The sequence below is a fragment of the Chelonia mydas genome, chromosome 7 (genome assembly GCF_015237465.2).
Source record: "Chelonia mydas isolate rCheMyd1 chromosome 7, rCheMyd1.pri.v2, whole genome shotgun sequence".
Classification (NCBI taxonomy): Eukaryota; Metazoa; Chordata; order Testudines; family Cheloniidae; genus Chelonia; species Chelonia mydas.
In genome coordinates this window covers 72,843,430-72,859,761 of record NC_057853.1, presented here as the reverse complement: position 1 = coordinate 72,859,761, position 16,332 = coordinate 72,843,430, and the positions used below count along the sequence as shown (strand labels likewise).

General features: G+C 38.9%; 1 protein-coding gene across 7 annotated transcripts in view; it reads right to left on the bottom strand.

The window, feature by feature from the left end:
• Positions 1-16,332, bottom strand: part of GRID1 (glutamate ionotropic receptor delta type subunit 1) — a 799,624-nt gene that overhangs the window by 30,628 nt on the left and 752,664 nt on the right. For all 7 annotated transcript variants that reach the window (XM_043552249.1, XM_043552248.1, XM_007054511.4 and 4 more), the window contains one exon: positions 9,221-9,416. In XM_043552249.1, coding sequence (XP_043408184.1) covers positions 9,221-9,416 — 196 coding nt within the window. The remainder of the gene's footprint in view (positions 1-9,220; positions 9,417-16,332) is intronic.

Genomic DNA, 16,332 nt, shown 5'->3' with positions numbered 1-16,332 from the left:
AAATTAAACCCATTTCACTTTAGCATGCTTGGTGCTTAATGATCACAGTACACAGAACTCCTTGATGGCTATTCAAACAGAACAAGAAACCAAATGTGGGTGAGTGGCCCTCCAGTGACAAGAACCCAAACAACCAGAAAGGAAAAGAAACAGTTCTTGCTAATATTCACCCCAAACCAAAACACCCCAAACCAAGACCCACTGTTCCCCCTCTTCTGGGTCAAGACACACAAAAATCCCAAAAGCCCCCTGGAAAGAGGGGCAGGAATCCCAAAGTCCCTTTCTTTAGGGTTTAAATAAACTGCATCAATTGTTTTTAGAAGGATTTCCTTGGCAGGCAGCTGGCTTCCTTCAGCATGGCTTGTGTGGCTTTCCAGCCATTCCCCAAAGGCAGCCCATGTCTTGTTCTTTCTCCTCCTCTTATATGTTCCAGGCTAGTTTCCTGGGACGCTGATAGACTCCAGCTACTTCTCATCTGCCCATATCCTCCTACCTCTTAGCACATTATCTCAGGCCAGAAAATCAGCCCCAGACAAACAGTATATCCCATCACACCAAACAACTACAATAAGGCAGCAAAATAACAAATGCATATGTTCAGTAGGCTAAAATAATTCATTCATGTAACATGCTTTGAGAGGCTAGGATGACTCTTGCTGTATTAGTACAAAGTATTTTTATAGTCCCAAATACCACTTGGGCTAGTCAAATAGGAAGGACATGTGCCAGCATCGTGAAGTAAGCCAGAGAGTGACACATAATTATTAAGTATTATTATTATTACTATTATTAAAAACAGTCCAGAAAATGCCAATTCCTAAAAAGGCATCTCTGAGGTATTACACCACACCAAAACAACCCCTCAACATATTAGTATGCCTGACATTTCATGCCCATCTGCTTACATTCCAAGTGGGCAGAGAGAGTTTGATGTGAATGGGGCAGGAATCAAGGACGAAGTTATCCCATATGGCTGGAAACATAAAAGTCTGTTTCTTCAAACATGTACAGCCATCTATGTGTGTACTGAATGATCCTCTACCCCCAGCCATTGGAGTTAGTTGCAAACCTGTTCATATCAGTCTCTGTCCTACCTGTGAATATGCTTGTCTCTTTCTTGACTGTTCCAATTTCATGTTAGCAGGAGTGTCCATTGTAGGACCATACTTCCATATCTGTGATCGATCTGACAGGATTTCTGGTTCAGGGCAATATGCATCTTTTAAAACCACGTCCACTGTTGTACATAACAGCCTATTTGTGTATTTTTAAGCCTAAGCTCCATAATAAATAATGCACCTGCATTATAAAGATGCAATTCTGCTGCATATACGTACAATTACACAAGAGGCCAGAAGGAACTGCTATGAAATCATTTGGTATCCCCAACACAGAATTTAGTCAAAGTGTGTAGAGCAATAAGGCTAGGGTGACCAGATAGTAATTGTGAAAAAATGGGATAGCGGGTGGGTAATAGGTGGGGGTAATAAGTGCATATATAAGAAAAAGTTCCCCAAAAAATGGGACTGTCCCTTTAAAAATGGGACATCTGGTCACCCTAAATAAGGCAAAAAACAGGCTTAGTGCTAATGGAGAGATGGGACTCATAAGAGATGGACTCTGAGACAGGTTATGTCGGTCTTGTTTTCTTCTAGTTTTCACATCTGTATGTATTTGTTGCTTCAGAGTTGATCTGCAGACAGCTGTCTTGAGCTTCCAGTCTTCAGCAGGGGAGCAGTGCCAATTTCTATACTAGCATACTCTTATTTATCCCAGGGCTGCTTGGGGAAACATTAACTTTCTCAGGCATTCCATTTCCATTACAAGGTAATGCCTGGAGAATCATGCAGCTATGGCCTCTATTACCCAAGCTGCCCTGGATCTCTATTTTTCCCAGAGAAGCTTCCCACTACTGAGTTACAGTTGGTGGGAAGCCTTTTGACAAGGTCAGTCTCTCTCTGCCGTTTATGATATTGCTATCGCGAGTTATGATCTGAGACTGTGAAACAGTAAGTCCACCAGGCCTTTGTGTATCAATTATATATTTTTGTGATATAACCAATTCTGCCCAGTGCCATCAGAACTGTATATCATTATTTCTCTGAAATCCTCAGGATTTTAGCATAAACAGAAGTCTGAGTTATAAACCCTTAATTATGCACACTTCTCAACCTCCAGAAATCCTGGAGGAGGTAAGATTGTTTTCTTTCTCTGATTGCCAAAGAGAGAGGTCCCAAAGATCTTTTTTCCATGGAGATGATTTTCTTTTCTGCCGTTTCCTCTACTTTCATAATATTTGCTTCTTTAAAGAAGGGAGATTCCTTTCTCTTAGTATTTATATTACATAAAAAGCTTCCTGTGTGACCAAATATTTGGCTGCAGTCTAAATTCAGCACACTTCAAATCCACATTAACATCCAATCTGACAGGTAGGCAGTATCATTTGTGCAATTTAAAGAGGGGCTGTCGCACTGGGAAAACTTAAAATTATATGCAATATAGTTACCTTTCATATGCTTTTCATTAGGAATGTGTGAAATGAGCTGGAGAAAATACAAACTGATAAGAACTTTCACCCCAAATTCTAACAACCTCTTTGAGTAAGTCCTGTTAACTTTTGTTTTCATTGCATTTTGAACTTCTTGACATTTTCAGGTCCAAGCCAGTATCAGAAATGGATGGGTCAAAGTGCCATAATTAAGGCTTTTTTCATGGTATTTGGGACCCAAAATGAAATCTGGAAGTGTTAGGGGCAGCTGTCAGAGGAAAGATATATGTGTGTATAGACGGTGGAAGGAAGGGGGCAGACACACGAGGCAAGAAAGGGGCTAGGGTTCTTTGGAGGAGCAGGAAGTGTGAAGTGGAATAAGAAATACCTTAAAATGTATACATTGGGGATTGGGATTTGAATTTGACTCAGTCACATATATTATGCCCCTGATTGGAGTCCCAGGGTGCATGCAGGTAATACATCAAAACTAGCCAGAGCTAAACTAATAGCTTGGTTAAACTATGGTGGTGTTTTTTCCCCTCTGCCCATAAAACATGCTTTCAAATGGAAATCCAGCAGATGCTAATAGAATGGGACAATTGCCCTGGCTAGCAGGGAAAGAGGTATGGTACAGACTAAGAGGGTAAAGAGGAAATTTGAAGGGAAAAAAACCCCAAAGTTATATCAACAAAATTTCTTCTTTACATTCATCAAAATGGGTTTATCAGACTCCCAGGATATAAAAGGGAAAATCAAAGAGGATAAGGAGAGTGCAGAGAAGGACTCAGTAATTGCTTTCCATTATTCCTCACTATAGAAGAAGACTGGAAAAAGACCTGTCACAGGGCCCTTGTTTATTAGTAGTGAAGTGAGGCTTTTTTAGAGAACAGATTGAAACAAGAAATGATGAAAAAACTTGACTTTCAAATAAATACCCAGATGTGGCTGGAATTCATCTGAAACTTCTGATGAAACTGACACATGAAGCATCTTGAATTACAAACGATACTGCATTCATCATTACAAGACAGATCACTTCTTCGCACAGCTAATATACTGGCAGATAGAACGGTCACCAACATTGTACCCTTCTCTATAGTGTACCAAAGAAATGTAGAGGAGTTCGCTTTATTCTGGTATCAGAAAAATAGATCAGAAAATCCATAAGGATAGAACTATAGAGCACCAAGCTTGGTATCAAAGAATGGCAAACAATCATGACTTGTATAAGGAAACAACTAGCTTATTTAACATGTTGTAACTATTTGAAAGAGTTAACAAAATAATGGATAAAAAGCCAGTGGATATTTAGGCTTTCAAAAGGCATGGGCAAGAAACTATTGAAGCAATTTTGTAATTTCTGGGGTTGAGAGGTAAAGCCCTACCATGGATTACAAAAGGTTTAAGAGACAGGAAGCAAAGAGTAGAGATAAATGGTTGATATTTAGCATACAGAGAGGCTAACAGAAAAGTGCCCCAGAGATCAGTTTGAGGCCATGTATTGCTTTATCTAAAGGTGTGAATTGTGAGGTGGCAACATTATTGGTGACAGAGAATGTAGATCGGTCAAGAGAACAGGAGGGCTGCAAGGAATTCCAGAGGACCTAAGAAAATGCATATGGTAACTGGACAGCACAATGGTATATATGAACAAAGGCCATGTATATTGGAAAGAATAATCTAACTATTCCTATGCACCAACATTTTGAGTGAAGTGTTGTAATATCTCAGGGAAAACAATGATATGTGGACTGCTCAGTAAAAAGTAAAAGCCCGGTTCAATATTCAGTGGTGATTTTAAAAATTAACAAGATATTAGGAGGCTGTTAAAAGGGGAGAGAGAACAATATAGAAAAATATTATAATGCTATTATATAAATCAATTCTACATCCTTACCTTAGATACTGTATTCGGTTTAGGTCACTTCATTGCCAATAAAACATAGCAGAAATAGAAAAGATTCAAAGAATGGCAATGAGAATTATTAGAATCAGGAGAAGGAAGGGTTCCAACAGGGAGAACTTTAAAAAATTATTGCTATTTAGTTTGGAAAAGAAAAGAGTAAGAGGGTTTATCATGTCTACATCTGAAATAATGAACAGTATAGAAGGAACTTATCAGGTCATCCTATTTATCCTACCCCTATCATGAAAACACGCTCAAAATAAAAAAAAGGCAACAATGCAAAATGTCTAAAAATAAATATTTTGTATGCAACATACAATTAACCTGTGGAACGCATTACCACAGGATATCATGCAGGCAAATAGCTTACTAAGCTTCACAGAAGGATTAAAAATGTATATGATTAAGAATAGTGTTTTCAGTTGCATTACCTAGGATAAAATTACAAGAGCTACCAAACTTCATGCTTCTTGGTGTACACTGATCAATAGCTGGAGTGAGAAGGAAATTTCCCGCACAGAACAGTATTGCTGAATTAGTTTTATTTTGGGGAATCTGCACCAGTATTCCCATTTTCAGTACTGTATTATATGGACCATTGTTACCATCAGAGACTTTTGAACCTGTAAAACCAAATTTACAGTCCAAATCAACTCTCCTCACATATCTTTGGAGTTAAACGAAACCTCACTTGACTCTCTGAGTGCAAATCAGAAATACATTTGTGTCATTGCAGTGCTTAGATACCCTTTGTGTGGTTGCCATCAATGTTTTTAGACGCTGTGCCTTGAGACAATGGTACATGGTCACTCTGGATGTACAGACCATATCTTTTATGAAAAGATGCATTTTCCATGGCAACAGAAATGCATGAAAGCTTTGAGAACCCTCCTCAACTTTATCTTTTTGTTTTGAGCTGCTTAAAGAGTTCAAATTGCAGAAGCTGATAGGAAATCCTCCGCTAGATTAATGGAGGTGAGTGGAATAGGGCAAAATTGACATGTCTAACACTTATCTATAAAAAAAATCCCAGACTCTCTCTCATTGCTTCTCACTGCAGTTGGCATTGCTTTTCTTAGAAATGCTCTGGTAACTAATGTCTATTTTATAATCCAGTATAACTGAAAGATATGGGGAAACTGAGAAGAGTCACAGAAGTTTGGGTTTCAGGGAGAAGTCATATTTTTTCATAGTGCTTACAAAAGTCCTTGTTCTGAAAGATGCACTAGAAATATTTGTGGTTTTGTGCTATGGAGAAATTTAGATTTTACATTGCAAAAAATTAGAGTTTTAAGACTACATTTACATTTCACTTTTGTGTTCTAGGAAATGTATACTGATTAAAAGTCCAGTTTCATTGGCTAACACTGATTTCTCTTTAAAAAAAAAACAATTTCTAGATATGATATTTGACATGAGCAACTTGTCTGTTTGTTCAAGGAGCTCAATGAGTTGCGAAGAGAGAATTTAAACTATAAACACCATATTTTACTTGACAATTTTATTAAATATTAAGCCTGATTTAGTAAATGTTTAATCAAATGGAAGCACAGGTCAGCTATGGGACTGAAGAGAAACTGGATTATAGTCTATGTTATTGATGGAGTTGATCAAGTTTTATATATATCACACCAGAACATTAAAATCAGACTTAATTTGACACAGTTATTATCATATAAATTTGAGCCACTTCCCAACTCTGCACTGAATCCCAAAGTTCTTCTAATTGGTATTCTAAACAGTTTGCCAATCTAAAGCTAAAACCTGAGGCTTAAGTAAATCTAGCTATAATAAATAGAAGCCTGTAATAGGTTTATAAAATATGGATATTTACAGCCTTACTGTTGTTGAATATCTTATGACATAATACGAGTGATACAAGGAAAATACATTTAAATACATCCTGCATTTTTCTACAGTTTTAATTTTTTTTTTACACATCAATGCATGTGACAGAGTGCTTATCTATATTTTGTGTATTTATTTTTACTATTTTTTCATGCTGAGAAAGCCTCATGAAATAGATGTCTCATTTCCATACAGATCCTAAGCAGTTATAAAATCATACACCAGCACACTTTGTTACACCCATATAATGAGGGACAGTACATATAAAAGAAGGAGAAACGGTGACTGGGCCAAGGGCAAGGCATTTGGCAAAGTCAGCCTAATATTTTACAGTGGTTACAGGTTGAGGCAACCTGTGGGGAAGCCAAAAAAAAAAAAAAAAAATAGCTGAAGTTTATAGCAAGAGGACTTGACCCAGAGAAACCGTTACTAGTACAATAATATTCCTACGAGAGAGAGAGAGAGAATGAACAAGCCTGACCCCAGGGTCATAGCAGTCAGTGAGAGGCTTTGCATTTACTTTAATGGGCTTTGGATCAGGCTTCAGGTGCAGGGTTTATTCTTCTTCTGCCTCATGCTGTTTTAGGCACACGCTGCACACTCACTCAGTCTTTCGCAGACAGAGCAGGGTCAATAGCTCCCAACTGCAACTGCATCCTGCTCAATATCGTTAATGGCAGAGCTGAGAGAATCATTTTCAAAGAACATGTTATCTGACAGATGTAGCCGCACTTTATTCTCCCAGGATCTCTCTGAGAGCTCAGCACCATTTCCTAGAACTGATTTGTCATCTGAAACTATCTGTGGCTTTCTTTGTTTTTTAAATTCTCTGGACTGACTGATCCTGACCAGTTCTCAATGGGCATGTAATAGTCAGTATTTGAGCTGGGTTGGTTAGCTGTGAGGAGTCGAACAAGTCACCCATGATATTGTTTATGTTCTGTGCTTGAACAGCGTGCACGTACTTCCAGCCAAAATGTTAGTGTTTGTGAATCTAGAATTTGGTTTGTACAAATTCTTGTACATGCAAACATGAAATCCACATTTGTGCCAAAAACTAGATTGCACTTATATTTGCAGAAAGTAAACAAACAAACTGGTGCAAAAAAATTTATTTTAAAATTCCACATATTTTACAGGGAATTTGTTGCAATGTACATATAAATTCTACTTTTATATGTATTTAAAAGGTTACCCAAATAGCTTCATAGGTAAAAAGTGAAAGTGGCGTCTCCTTTGCTATTTGACAGCAGCGGTTTCAGAGCAATAGCTTTAATAACAAAAGTATTTGGAGGTAGAACTTAGAGACAACTTTGGGAACAGAGGTCTTGAGCGAAGCAGTGGAAAGAGAAACCTCTGCATGATGGATGCAGCTGTTCAAGCACAGCTGCAAATGCTGGAATTCTGAAAGTGGAATTACACCTGTGATATTTTAGCTTGGCTGCTGCTTTTGCCAACAAAATCTGTTCAAGCATGTAAATACTTGTTAATAAATTTGATGAGGAATAGAGTATTTCTGCTTGAGCATCCACACTTATTTTCCCCTAACAATGGAATATCCCTTGCCTGGAGTCCATTCTTTCCCACTAACTCAGCCTGTGACATTTTAAAAATCTGAAGATTTTAATTTTTCTCTTTGAGCTTCTAGAAAAATAAACATAAAACATTTGAAAAAGTAAAATCATATAGACAAGTCTACATTTTAGTCTCACCTTTCCAAAAGCATAAAAAACTTGTAACACAGTTGTGGACCCAGAGATACCAGTTTTCAGTTTACACCAAAAGAAACTGATCAATGATTTTACATTTATAATATTTTATTGAAAAAAATTAAAAGACTGATAAAAATGAGAATATGATATTCCTCTAAAGAAAGTTTTAACTTTCATTGACTTCCTGTGCACTGTCTGCTGTAATTTACTTCTGATTCACATTTGTCATTCACTTTCTGGCCATGCAGAGCTACAGCACAAAAAATGTGTGTATGCACGCACGTATGTACACTTCTAAGCAACTGGTTGGCTGAAAGTTGAGTGTCTGATTCCTGTGTCATTGCTCTGGGTCAAATTCCATCATTTCTTTGTACTAATGAGAGAACATATTTCAATTAGAAAGTCACAATTAAAAGAAACTGTCACAGGCTTTAGGACCCTGAACAAAGATCATGGCTGCTTGAATCCTGCAGGAACAGTTAATTTTGCTTAAAAATAAGTGTGTGTGTGTCTGTGTGTGTGTGCGCGCGTGCATATGAGAGAGAGAGAGAGAGAGAACAGGTGAGGGAATATATTAGTGAGCAGATAACTGCATGAATGGGTAATATGTGAGTGGGTAGATGAATTTCTGAACAACTGGAGTACCATTGTATAAACAAAAATGACCAAAAACCTGGTTCATACTTCTGCCCTAACGTAAGTGGACATAATTTTGCTGAAGTGAATAGGACTAAATTTAATCCACTGACAACAATAATCATGGGTAAAGGACAAGTTTCAGCACCCAGGGAAAATATAAGATGACCCAAGGTAACTTTTTCTAAAGTGATTTAGGTACCTAAGTACCACAATCTCATTAAATGTCAATGAGACTTAAGCCATAAAAATGGGACTTACCTACATAAGAAAATTTTACCCTCAGTCTTAAAAAGAGGAATGGGAAAGGTGCAGAAGAGTTAGACGTTGTAGTGGACTAGAACAACAGCCGCCTTTCAGAAATGAGTTCCATGTGAGAGTTGGCCAAAGGCTGACATAATTTTGTTGGGAAAAGCATAATTCCTTAGTAGAAGCATAATGCAATCAACAGCTTTGTACTCAAACCAATTTGCAAGCTTTACTTAAAAGAAACCTAGGACTGGAATATTTTTTATTTTAAATCCTGCCTATACCACATGACAATCGTTTTCATTCATTAACTCCATGCAAGCTACACAAACACAACACAAACTTTAAAGTAAAACAGCACTATCAATCCATTCTTACCTTCCTGATGCCTTCTGAAGGGTTCGATACACAGTTATCTGCCCCATTATTTTTACTGATTGTCCTCCACAGTTCAGCAAATGTGTTATCCTGCTCCAAAGGGTTTGTCCCTTTTGCTTTGAAGTATTCATACACTGCTGAATCCCTGACAGTACCATAAGACATATCCATTTGTTTGGACAGATCTTGAAATGTTCTGAAATTCAAGAGATGTTGAACTATTAGTGTTATGTGGTACAATAGAGAGATTTTATTAGTTAAATGATCTCTTTCTATGGCTGTCTTTAGAGAGAAACAAAACACCTACCATCAATCAGTCTCATTTGCATGTCTCTCTTTTATCATAAAAGGAACCCAAAGTGTAATTCAGCTGCACTGAAATCATACGAGGTTTAATTTTACCTGAGTTCTTTTAGTGAAGAGGTTTATGTGGAAGAGATGCCCATCAACATACTGAAATCATGTTGCTATGCTTGTGCAAGAGCACACAGCAATCAAGATTTATTAAAGCATGTGGAAAACAATGTTTAAAGATACAGGTCAAAATCAGCTCTAATTTACATCTATGTAAATAGGGAGCACTTCCACTGAAATTAGTGGGGTTACTCTGGATTCACCCCAGTGTAAAATTGGGCCAAAAATCAATACACTAACTTTCAGTGTACATAGGGCATTACATTCCAAATCTCTTTCCCACACCCCCCAATAAAATAAACAATTTCCAAATGGGCCTAATTCTTATTTACACTAAAGTTGCTTTATCTCACTCTGACAGTGTGGCTGGCCCCAGGGCCGCTCCAGCAGCGGCTGGTGTGGCTGGCTGCAGGACTGCCCCAGTGGTTGGATACAGAGCCGCTCCAGCAGCAGCCGGTGTGGCTGGCTCATGCAGAAGTGGCAGAGGTTGCAGAAAGTCACTGAATCTGTGACTTCCACGACTTCCATGACAACACGAAGCCCTACTTATAGTGCTTTGCTGCTGGAGGCCTTATCCTGGGATGCTCACAGCCAGCCTACAGGTCACACCCTGAGCATGTGTGTGCTAGATAGCCCTATACCAGCAGCCTGTTTACAGCCCCACTCTGGCTTCCACCAGTCTTGGCTACAACCAGCAAGGTGACCGAAACATGATCCTAGCGCAGAGTTTTCCCAAAACCATGTGCTCTGCAATGTCCAGCCCTCTCCTGGATAGCCCAGAGAAATAATAAGGTGTGGTTTTTTTTAACTTTAAAAGAGACCAAATCAAATCACAGCATATTAACTGGGATAGATACACTCTTCCCCTCAAACACAGTTCTGCGTTGTTTTATAGTAAAATAAAACAAATTTATTAACAATAGGACAGAGGTTGAGTGATGCCAAGTAAAAGAAACAGAAGCAGAGATAGTTACAACTAAATAAAAATGAAAGCACATTTTAAAAAGTCTAAATCTTAATCTAGCAAGGTACAGGTTTTGTTCAAGACGGTTTCTCTCACCAATCCACATTCTTCTCAGCCACAGCTGACTTTCCTTCTGTCAGAATCCCAGAACAAACTTAGTGTTCATAGTACTTCTGGCTACAGACAGCGTGATGGGGTCCATCATACCCACATCTGGTTGTCTGCCAGCCCCTGATCGGGCAAACCCTTATGTCATTCCTTCTGGGATCCACGGGTGAGACTTGTCCCTCCTCTTCTGTCTGAGCTGCCTGTGTTTCTCCTGGTCAGCAAGCTTCCACTACTTCAACTCTGCCTCCTCACTAACACCTGGCCTCCAGCTCTGCCCATCTCTCCTCCACTAGCAGCTTTTTCCACTGTAGTCTCCACAACTCTGGAGGCCATTGCTGCTGCTGCTGCTTCTGGATCATCTTGGGAAACATCTGCTTGGTCTCCTGCATGCTCTGTAGGAGAAAAATGGACCCTTCTTCTTGCCACCTGGTTTGTCCGCTAGCTCCAATTTCTTCTGATTAGCTGCTGACAGACCTGACTACACACCCAGCTTTTCTAACTTCTTGGTGAGCTCAGCACCTGCTCCTTTGTTGCTCATCTTTCCTTTCTTCTATTTCCAAAATAAACAGAACACAATCAAACTGTAACATTTCTTTGACTGTGCCCTTTCACTTGTAAATCACTTAAACCTATTTCACCAATGCTTAAACTGTAAACCTTAGTTAAATTAACAAGTTGTGTGTAAATCCTTTTTAGATTACACCAATTTCATGAGGCTCAGGGGTCCAATCCAGACCAGTAGGAGGTTGTGTCACCACTTGCCCTGCAATCACTTTGCTGCTGGAGCTCCCAGCCTGGGATGCTCCCAGCCAGCCTACAAGCACAAAGGTCTCACCCGGAGTATCTGTGTGCTATTTGTCCTGGTTCAGCAGCTCTGACCCAGCAGCTTGTCTACAGCCCCACTCTGGCTTCCACCAGCCTTGGCTACAACCAGCAAGGTGACTGCAACACACTCCCAGTCCCAAATTTCCCCAAAACCATGTGCCTGGAATTTTCCAGTGTCACCAGGACAGAGAAATAATAGGGTTCATTGCTCCTTTAAAGAGACAAAAGCACATTACAGCTTATTAACTTAATTGTGGTAAGTATACCCTTCCCTGCAAACATAGCACTGAGTTGGTTTATAGTAAAAACAAAACAAATGTATTAACAACAGGACATAGGCTGAGCAATACCAACTAAAATAAACAGAAGTAAAGAGGTTAAAAGCAAATAAAAGTGAAAAAAATGCATCTAAAAGTCTAAACCTCAACTTAGCAAGGTACAGGTTTGGTCAAGATGGTTTCTCTCACCAATCATTCTTGCCAGCCATGGCTGACTTTCCCTCAGTCAGGACCTTCCACAGAAGAACAAGATGCTGGCTTCCCTTGTCTTCCTAGATGAAAGATCTTTGCCTAAGCATTTTTCTCATCTACATTCAGTTTCCAGAGACTTCAACCTCTCCTTGTTTGAAGGACCCATCTTTCTCAGCTTGCAAGAGCTCTAATCCCTTGTGTCTGTCTAGAGATGGATGCCAAAGACAGCTTCTGTCTTTTCTTATGTCTTCCAAAGTTCAATGACCTTGTTTCAAGAGGCAGAATGACCTCATGCTCTTTCCCTTCCTGTGGGCTTCCCATCCCTCTGCTACTGTCTATGAAAATGCTGCTTCCCATATTTTGGTCACATCTTGCTTAACTTCTTTGGAGACAGGTAGATAGCTGCCCTCCCTCCTGATGGAGGAAAGCCTGTTTAACCCTTTGTTTGGTCACAGACTGGAAAGCATATAGTGTTAATACATATATTCCACAATGCTATTAATTACCAGTGTTATAGGTTTTCATAAAAGACCTCACTCAGTACACTGTTACAATACAGTAATATTGTATACAATCAGTAGAGTCAATTGCTTATCACTTGAGGTTCAGCTCCTCTGTCTTTATAGACTAGTAAACTTTTGCAAGGTTTTGAAAAGTAAAATCGGGCCCACGCTTCTGTCTTCTGCCAAGTTTAGACACTGTGCTGTCTCCTCCTTCACTTGGTAGCCTGATAGCTTTGTTTACGTAATATTAAATGGACCTTCATTGTCTCTGTCTGATGTCCAGGCTGGTTAGAGAAGCAAATACATTTTCCTTTGTCTAGGGAAGATCTGTTTCCCAATTCCCCCTGACATTCCACGCTAAAATACATTTTAGTCATCGTTCTAACATATATAAAACATTCTACATGCATTCATCACACAAGAATCAGTTTTCCAATGACATATTAGTTTTAGTTAGAGATTATAATCATTGTGAGTAGTGGTACACAGAATTGGTCAGGCCAGCTGAAACTCATGCCCTGATACCAATGAGCCCCTTACCCTCCAAATGGGCCTCTGTGTCACAGCACAGTTTATCTCTTTTATAACAACACACAACAAGGCACCCATCTGCTACTCTGGGTGCCTTCGACATTATTTAAAACAATGACACTAAAACAAACAGCAAACCTCCAGCAAAAGTATCCCCTCAACCTAAACCAGTAAGTGGGCCTTTCCCCATCAAATCTCCATCCCCTGCAAACAATCACTCCCACCAGCCTCCAAACTCTTAACAAAAAAGGCAAAAAGATAGGCCTTGCACTGTGCTCATTTTCATGGCTTATAGATGAAAGAAAACATAAAATAATAAATTCAGTGAAGAGATCCTTGTAATTATTGTTCATTAATTATATCTAATTGCAGCAAGATATTATTTTGTTTCAAGAGGTCTAAGGGTTATTACTTTGTCATAATTTTATTTTAATGAACATGGGGCGGGGATATAATCTTTTGCACACTTTTTATTTTTCTCATTTTAGTATAAAAATAAATAAATCTTTGCTGAATGGAGAGCATCAGAATGAATTACATAGTTGACCCTAATAAGGAACCGCTCTAAATCATTGCAAAGCCAGCCACGACAAAATGAATAAATAACTGTCACACTGCTTTCATCCAGTATATTTGAAATGGTAATTTCCTCCTCTCTATTAGTATTTATTCAGGGTGTTTCTAATGGTCAGACAAGGAGGAAATGTCTTCACAGGACATGAGAACAGTTCCGCTCTTTGAATTTTAATATCCAGTTTATTTTTTTAACATTATTCACTATTCTTCACTTCAGATCTGCAACTCCTTCTTATGAAGAGCACCTTCATATTAGCAGCCCCACTCTATGGGCCAGATGTCTTCAGAGCTATGCCAGTTTCCATCAGCTTATGATGTGAGCAAGTAGTTCTGTCTAGATTCTTATATCTTCTTCATCACAGCAGTGTTTAAACACCTATCACTTCCACTACTTGCCATTTGGTTTCTACAAATAGCCTACTCCACCCCGGACACACAGGTACCCACACTGCAGTCTACTTGGATTTTCTTCAAACAGGTCCCTCCCCACCAGGCATCCAACTACCCCTACAAAGTCTTCAAGCTCTTAAGCTCCTTCAAGCATTTTAAGTGGTTTAAGCTCATAAATTGCTTTAGGGACTTGTATCAATTTAAGCTGTTAAGTAGCTTTAAGTATGAGTTTGTGAACAGCATGTGTGGACCTGGGATGAGTTTGGAGCTATACAAGAATCCCAAACCTGGTCTTATTTCAGTTGCTCTCTATTTAGGCAAGATATAATATTAACACCCTAACAACTGCTGGTGAGTAAAGAGACTAATGTACACAAAAAGAGTAAGACTATTAGTCTAGTCTTCTAGCATTATTATAACTCTGAAGTGTGTATTCTGGGCTGCCTAAATTGCCTCTGTAATTTCAGTTGGATACGTTATTCTTCAAATACAACTCTAAACTATTATACATTACTGATGGCCCTGTTAGGGCTTTCATCAGCTCAGCCATATGGACTTGGTTACATTATAGTGATGAATGTTATGAATGTATTATATTCATACACACATTTATGTATATTTTATATGCAACTTTCTAGTAAAGGTACAGTAGAAGGGTACTCAATACATCTGGGTTTTTGGTGGCACTCTTAAGGATGCCTAATAATGTTGGTCTCTTGTACAGGTTATTGTGTGTATACATAAACATATATTACCTTGTAGGCAGAATAGCTTTGACAACTTTAGTTAATATTGCCTAACACTTTCCATTACAGATCCTTCCTTTCAGTTGCTTATAACTTTTGCATACTTCCACTGTTCAGGAAGCAATATTGTTTGAATGTTTAATCAGACAAGAGTTAGGCCAACCTTAGGAACAAGGTTAATGAAAAATTGATAGTTTTACCAATGTTAGAATATTTATCTGGCTATTTTTAATAGCTCCACTTTCTCTGTTGTTTGGAATAGGATCTTGACATTTGGCATTCTACAGTCTTAAACTCAGAAAGTGCCTTTTTCCCCCCATGAAAATCTGGCCAAGCTATAATCCACTGAAAATCAACATTTTTACATGCATAGTACATTTTTTTCAGCATTTGTCCTTCAATTTTCTGAACATACGAGTGCACTAATTTCAATAGGACTAATGATGTACTTAAGTTTATGTGCTTTGCTGAATTAGTGTGGCTTAAATGAATACATGATGTGGGTGGCATTAGTCGGGGAGATTCATGTTATGGTTATGGTCATCTTCTCTTGGATGGTATGAGTGAGATTATCACCCATGACACAGACAAGCTAGTATTTGTGAAGGAACTATTCTTTCAAAATATAAACAACCAATATTCCAGAAATAGAATCTAACATCACTGAGAACAGGGTTGCAGTTTCTGGACTATGGTGGTTGAGCGTGAAATAAGGGAGATTAGGACAGATTTAGGGTATGTCTACATGGGAGCGTAAACCATGGGTTAGTAAAATTCAAGTTAGCAGATCCTGGGTTTGTTAACCTAGGACTTGAGCATTGACAATCATTTATAACCCCAGGAATATTTGAACCCTGGGTCCTCACCGGGGGCTCGTGTCTACACTGCATTATGGGGGCTCAAGTCCAACCACCCATATCCCAGACTTCCTAGGGCCCTCCCAAAATGTGGCCAGTATCGCTCTTTGTTCATGATGCAGTGTGAGAACACTTGACTATCCACCAAACTTGACTGTCCAGAGGACAAAGAAAGTCAGCCTGTGGAATTGTGGAGTACTTTTGGCTGACTCCAAGAGAACGACACCACTGGGGCTGCGTCTACACTGCAGAACGATAGGGCTGGTAGCCAGATCATAGCTTGACTCTGGCTCCGACCCTCCAACCCTATGGAGTCCTGGGACTGAGCCTTGGGCCAGTGTGATTTGTGTGTAAATGAAAGAGAAGTTAGGCTTCAGCCAGAGTTCAATCCCTGGTCTTATATTGCCATGTAAATATACCCATGGTTTCCTTCCTTCCTCCAACAAGTTTTCTGAAGAAGTCTCAGTTCAAACAAAATTGTGTGAATATACTTAGCCTTTCCCAGTGTTTTCTGGTAGTGCTGCATGCTTGTGTGTTTTCTTGATGTAGTCTGTAAATATCATTATAATTAAACCATTTGCTTTATTTATAACTAGAAAATGGATGGCTACTTTAAAATATAGAGGTTAGTTGTGGACAATAAGATTTGCCTTTGAGGCACATAGTTAGCACTACAGGAAAGGAGAGGAAGGGTTGGGAAGTAGCCTCTAGTAACAAATAGTCTCTGG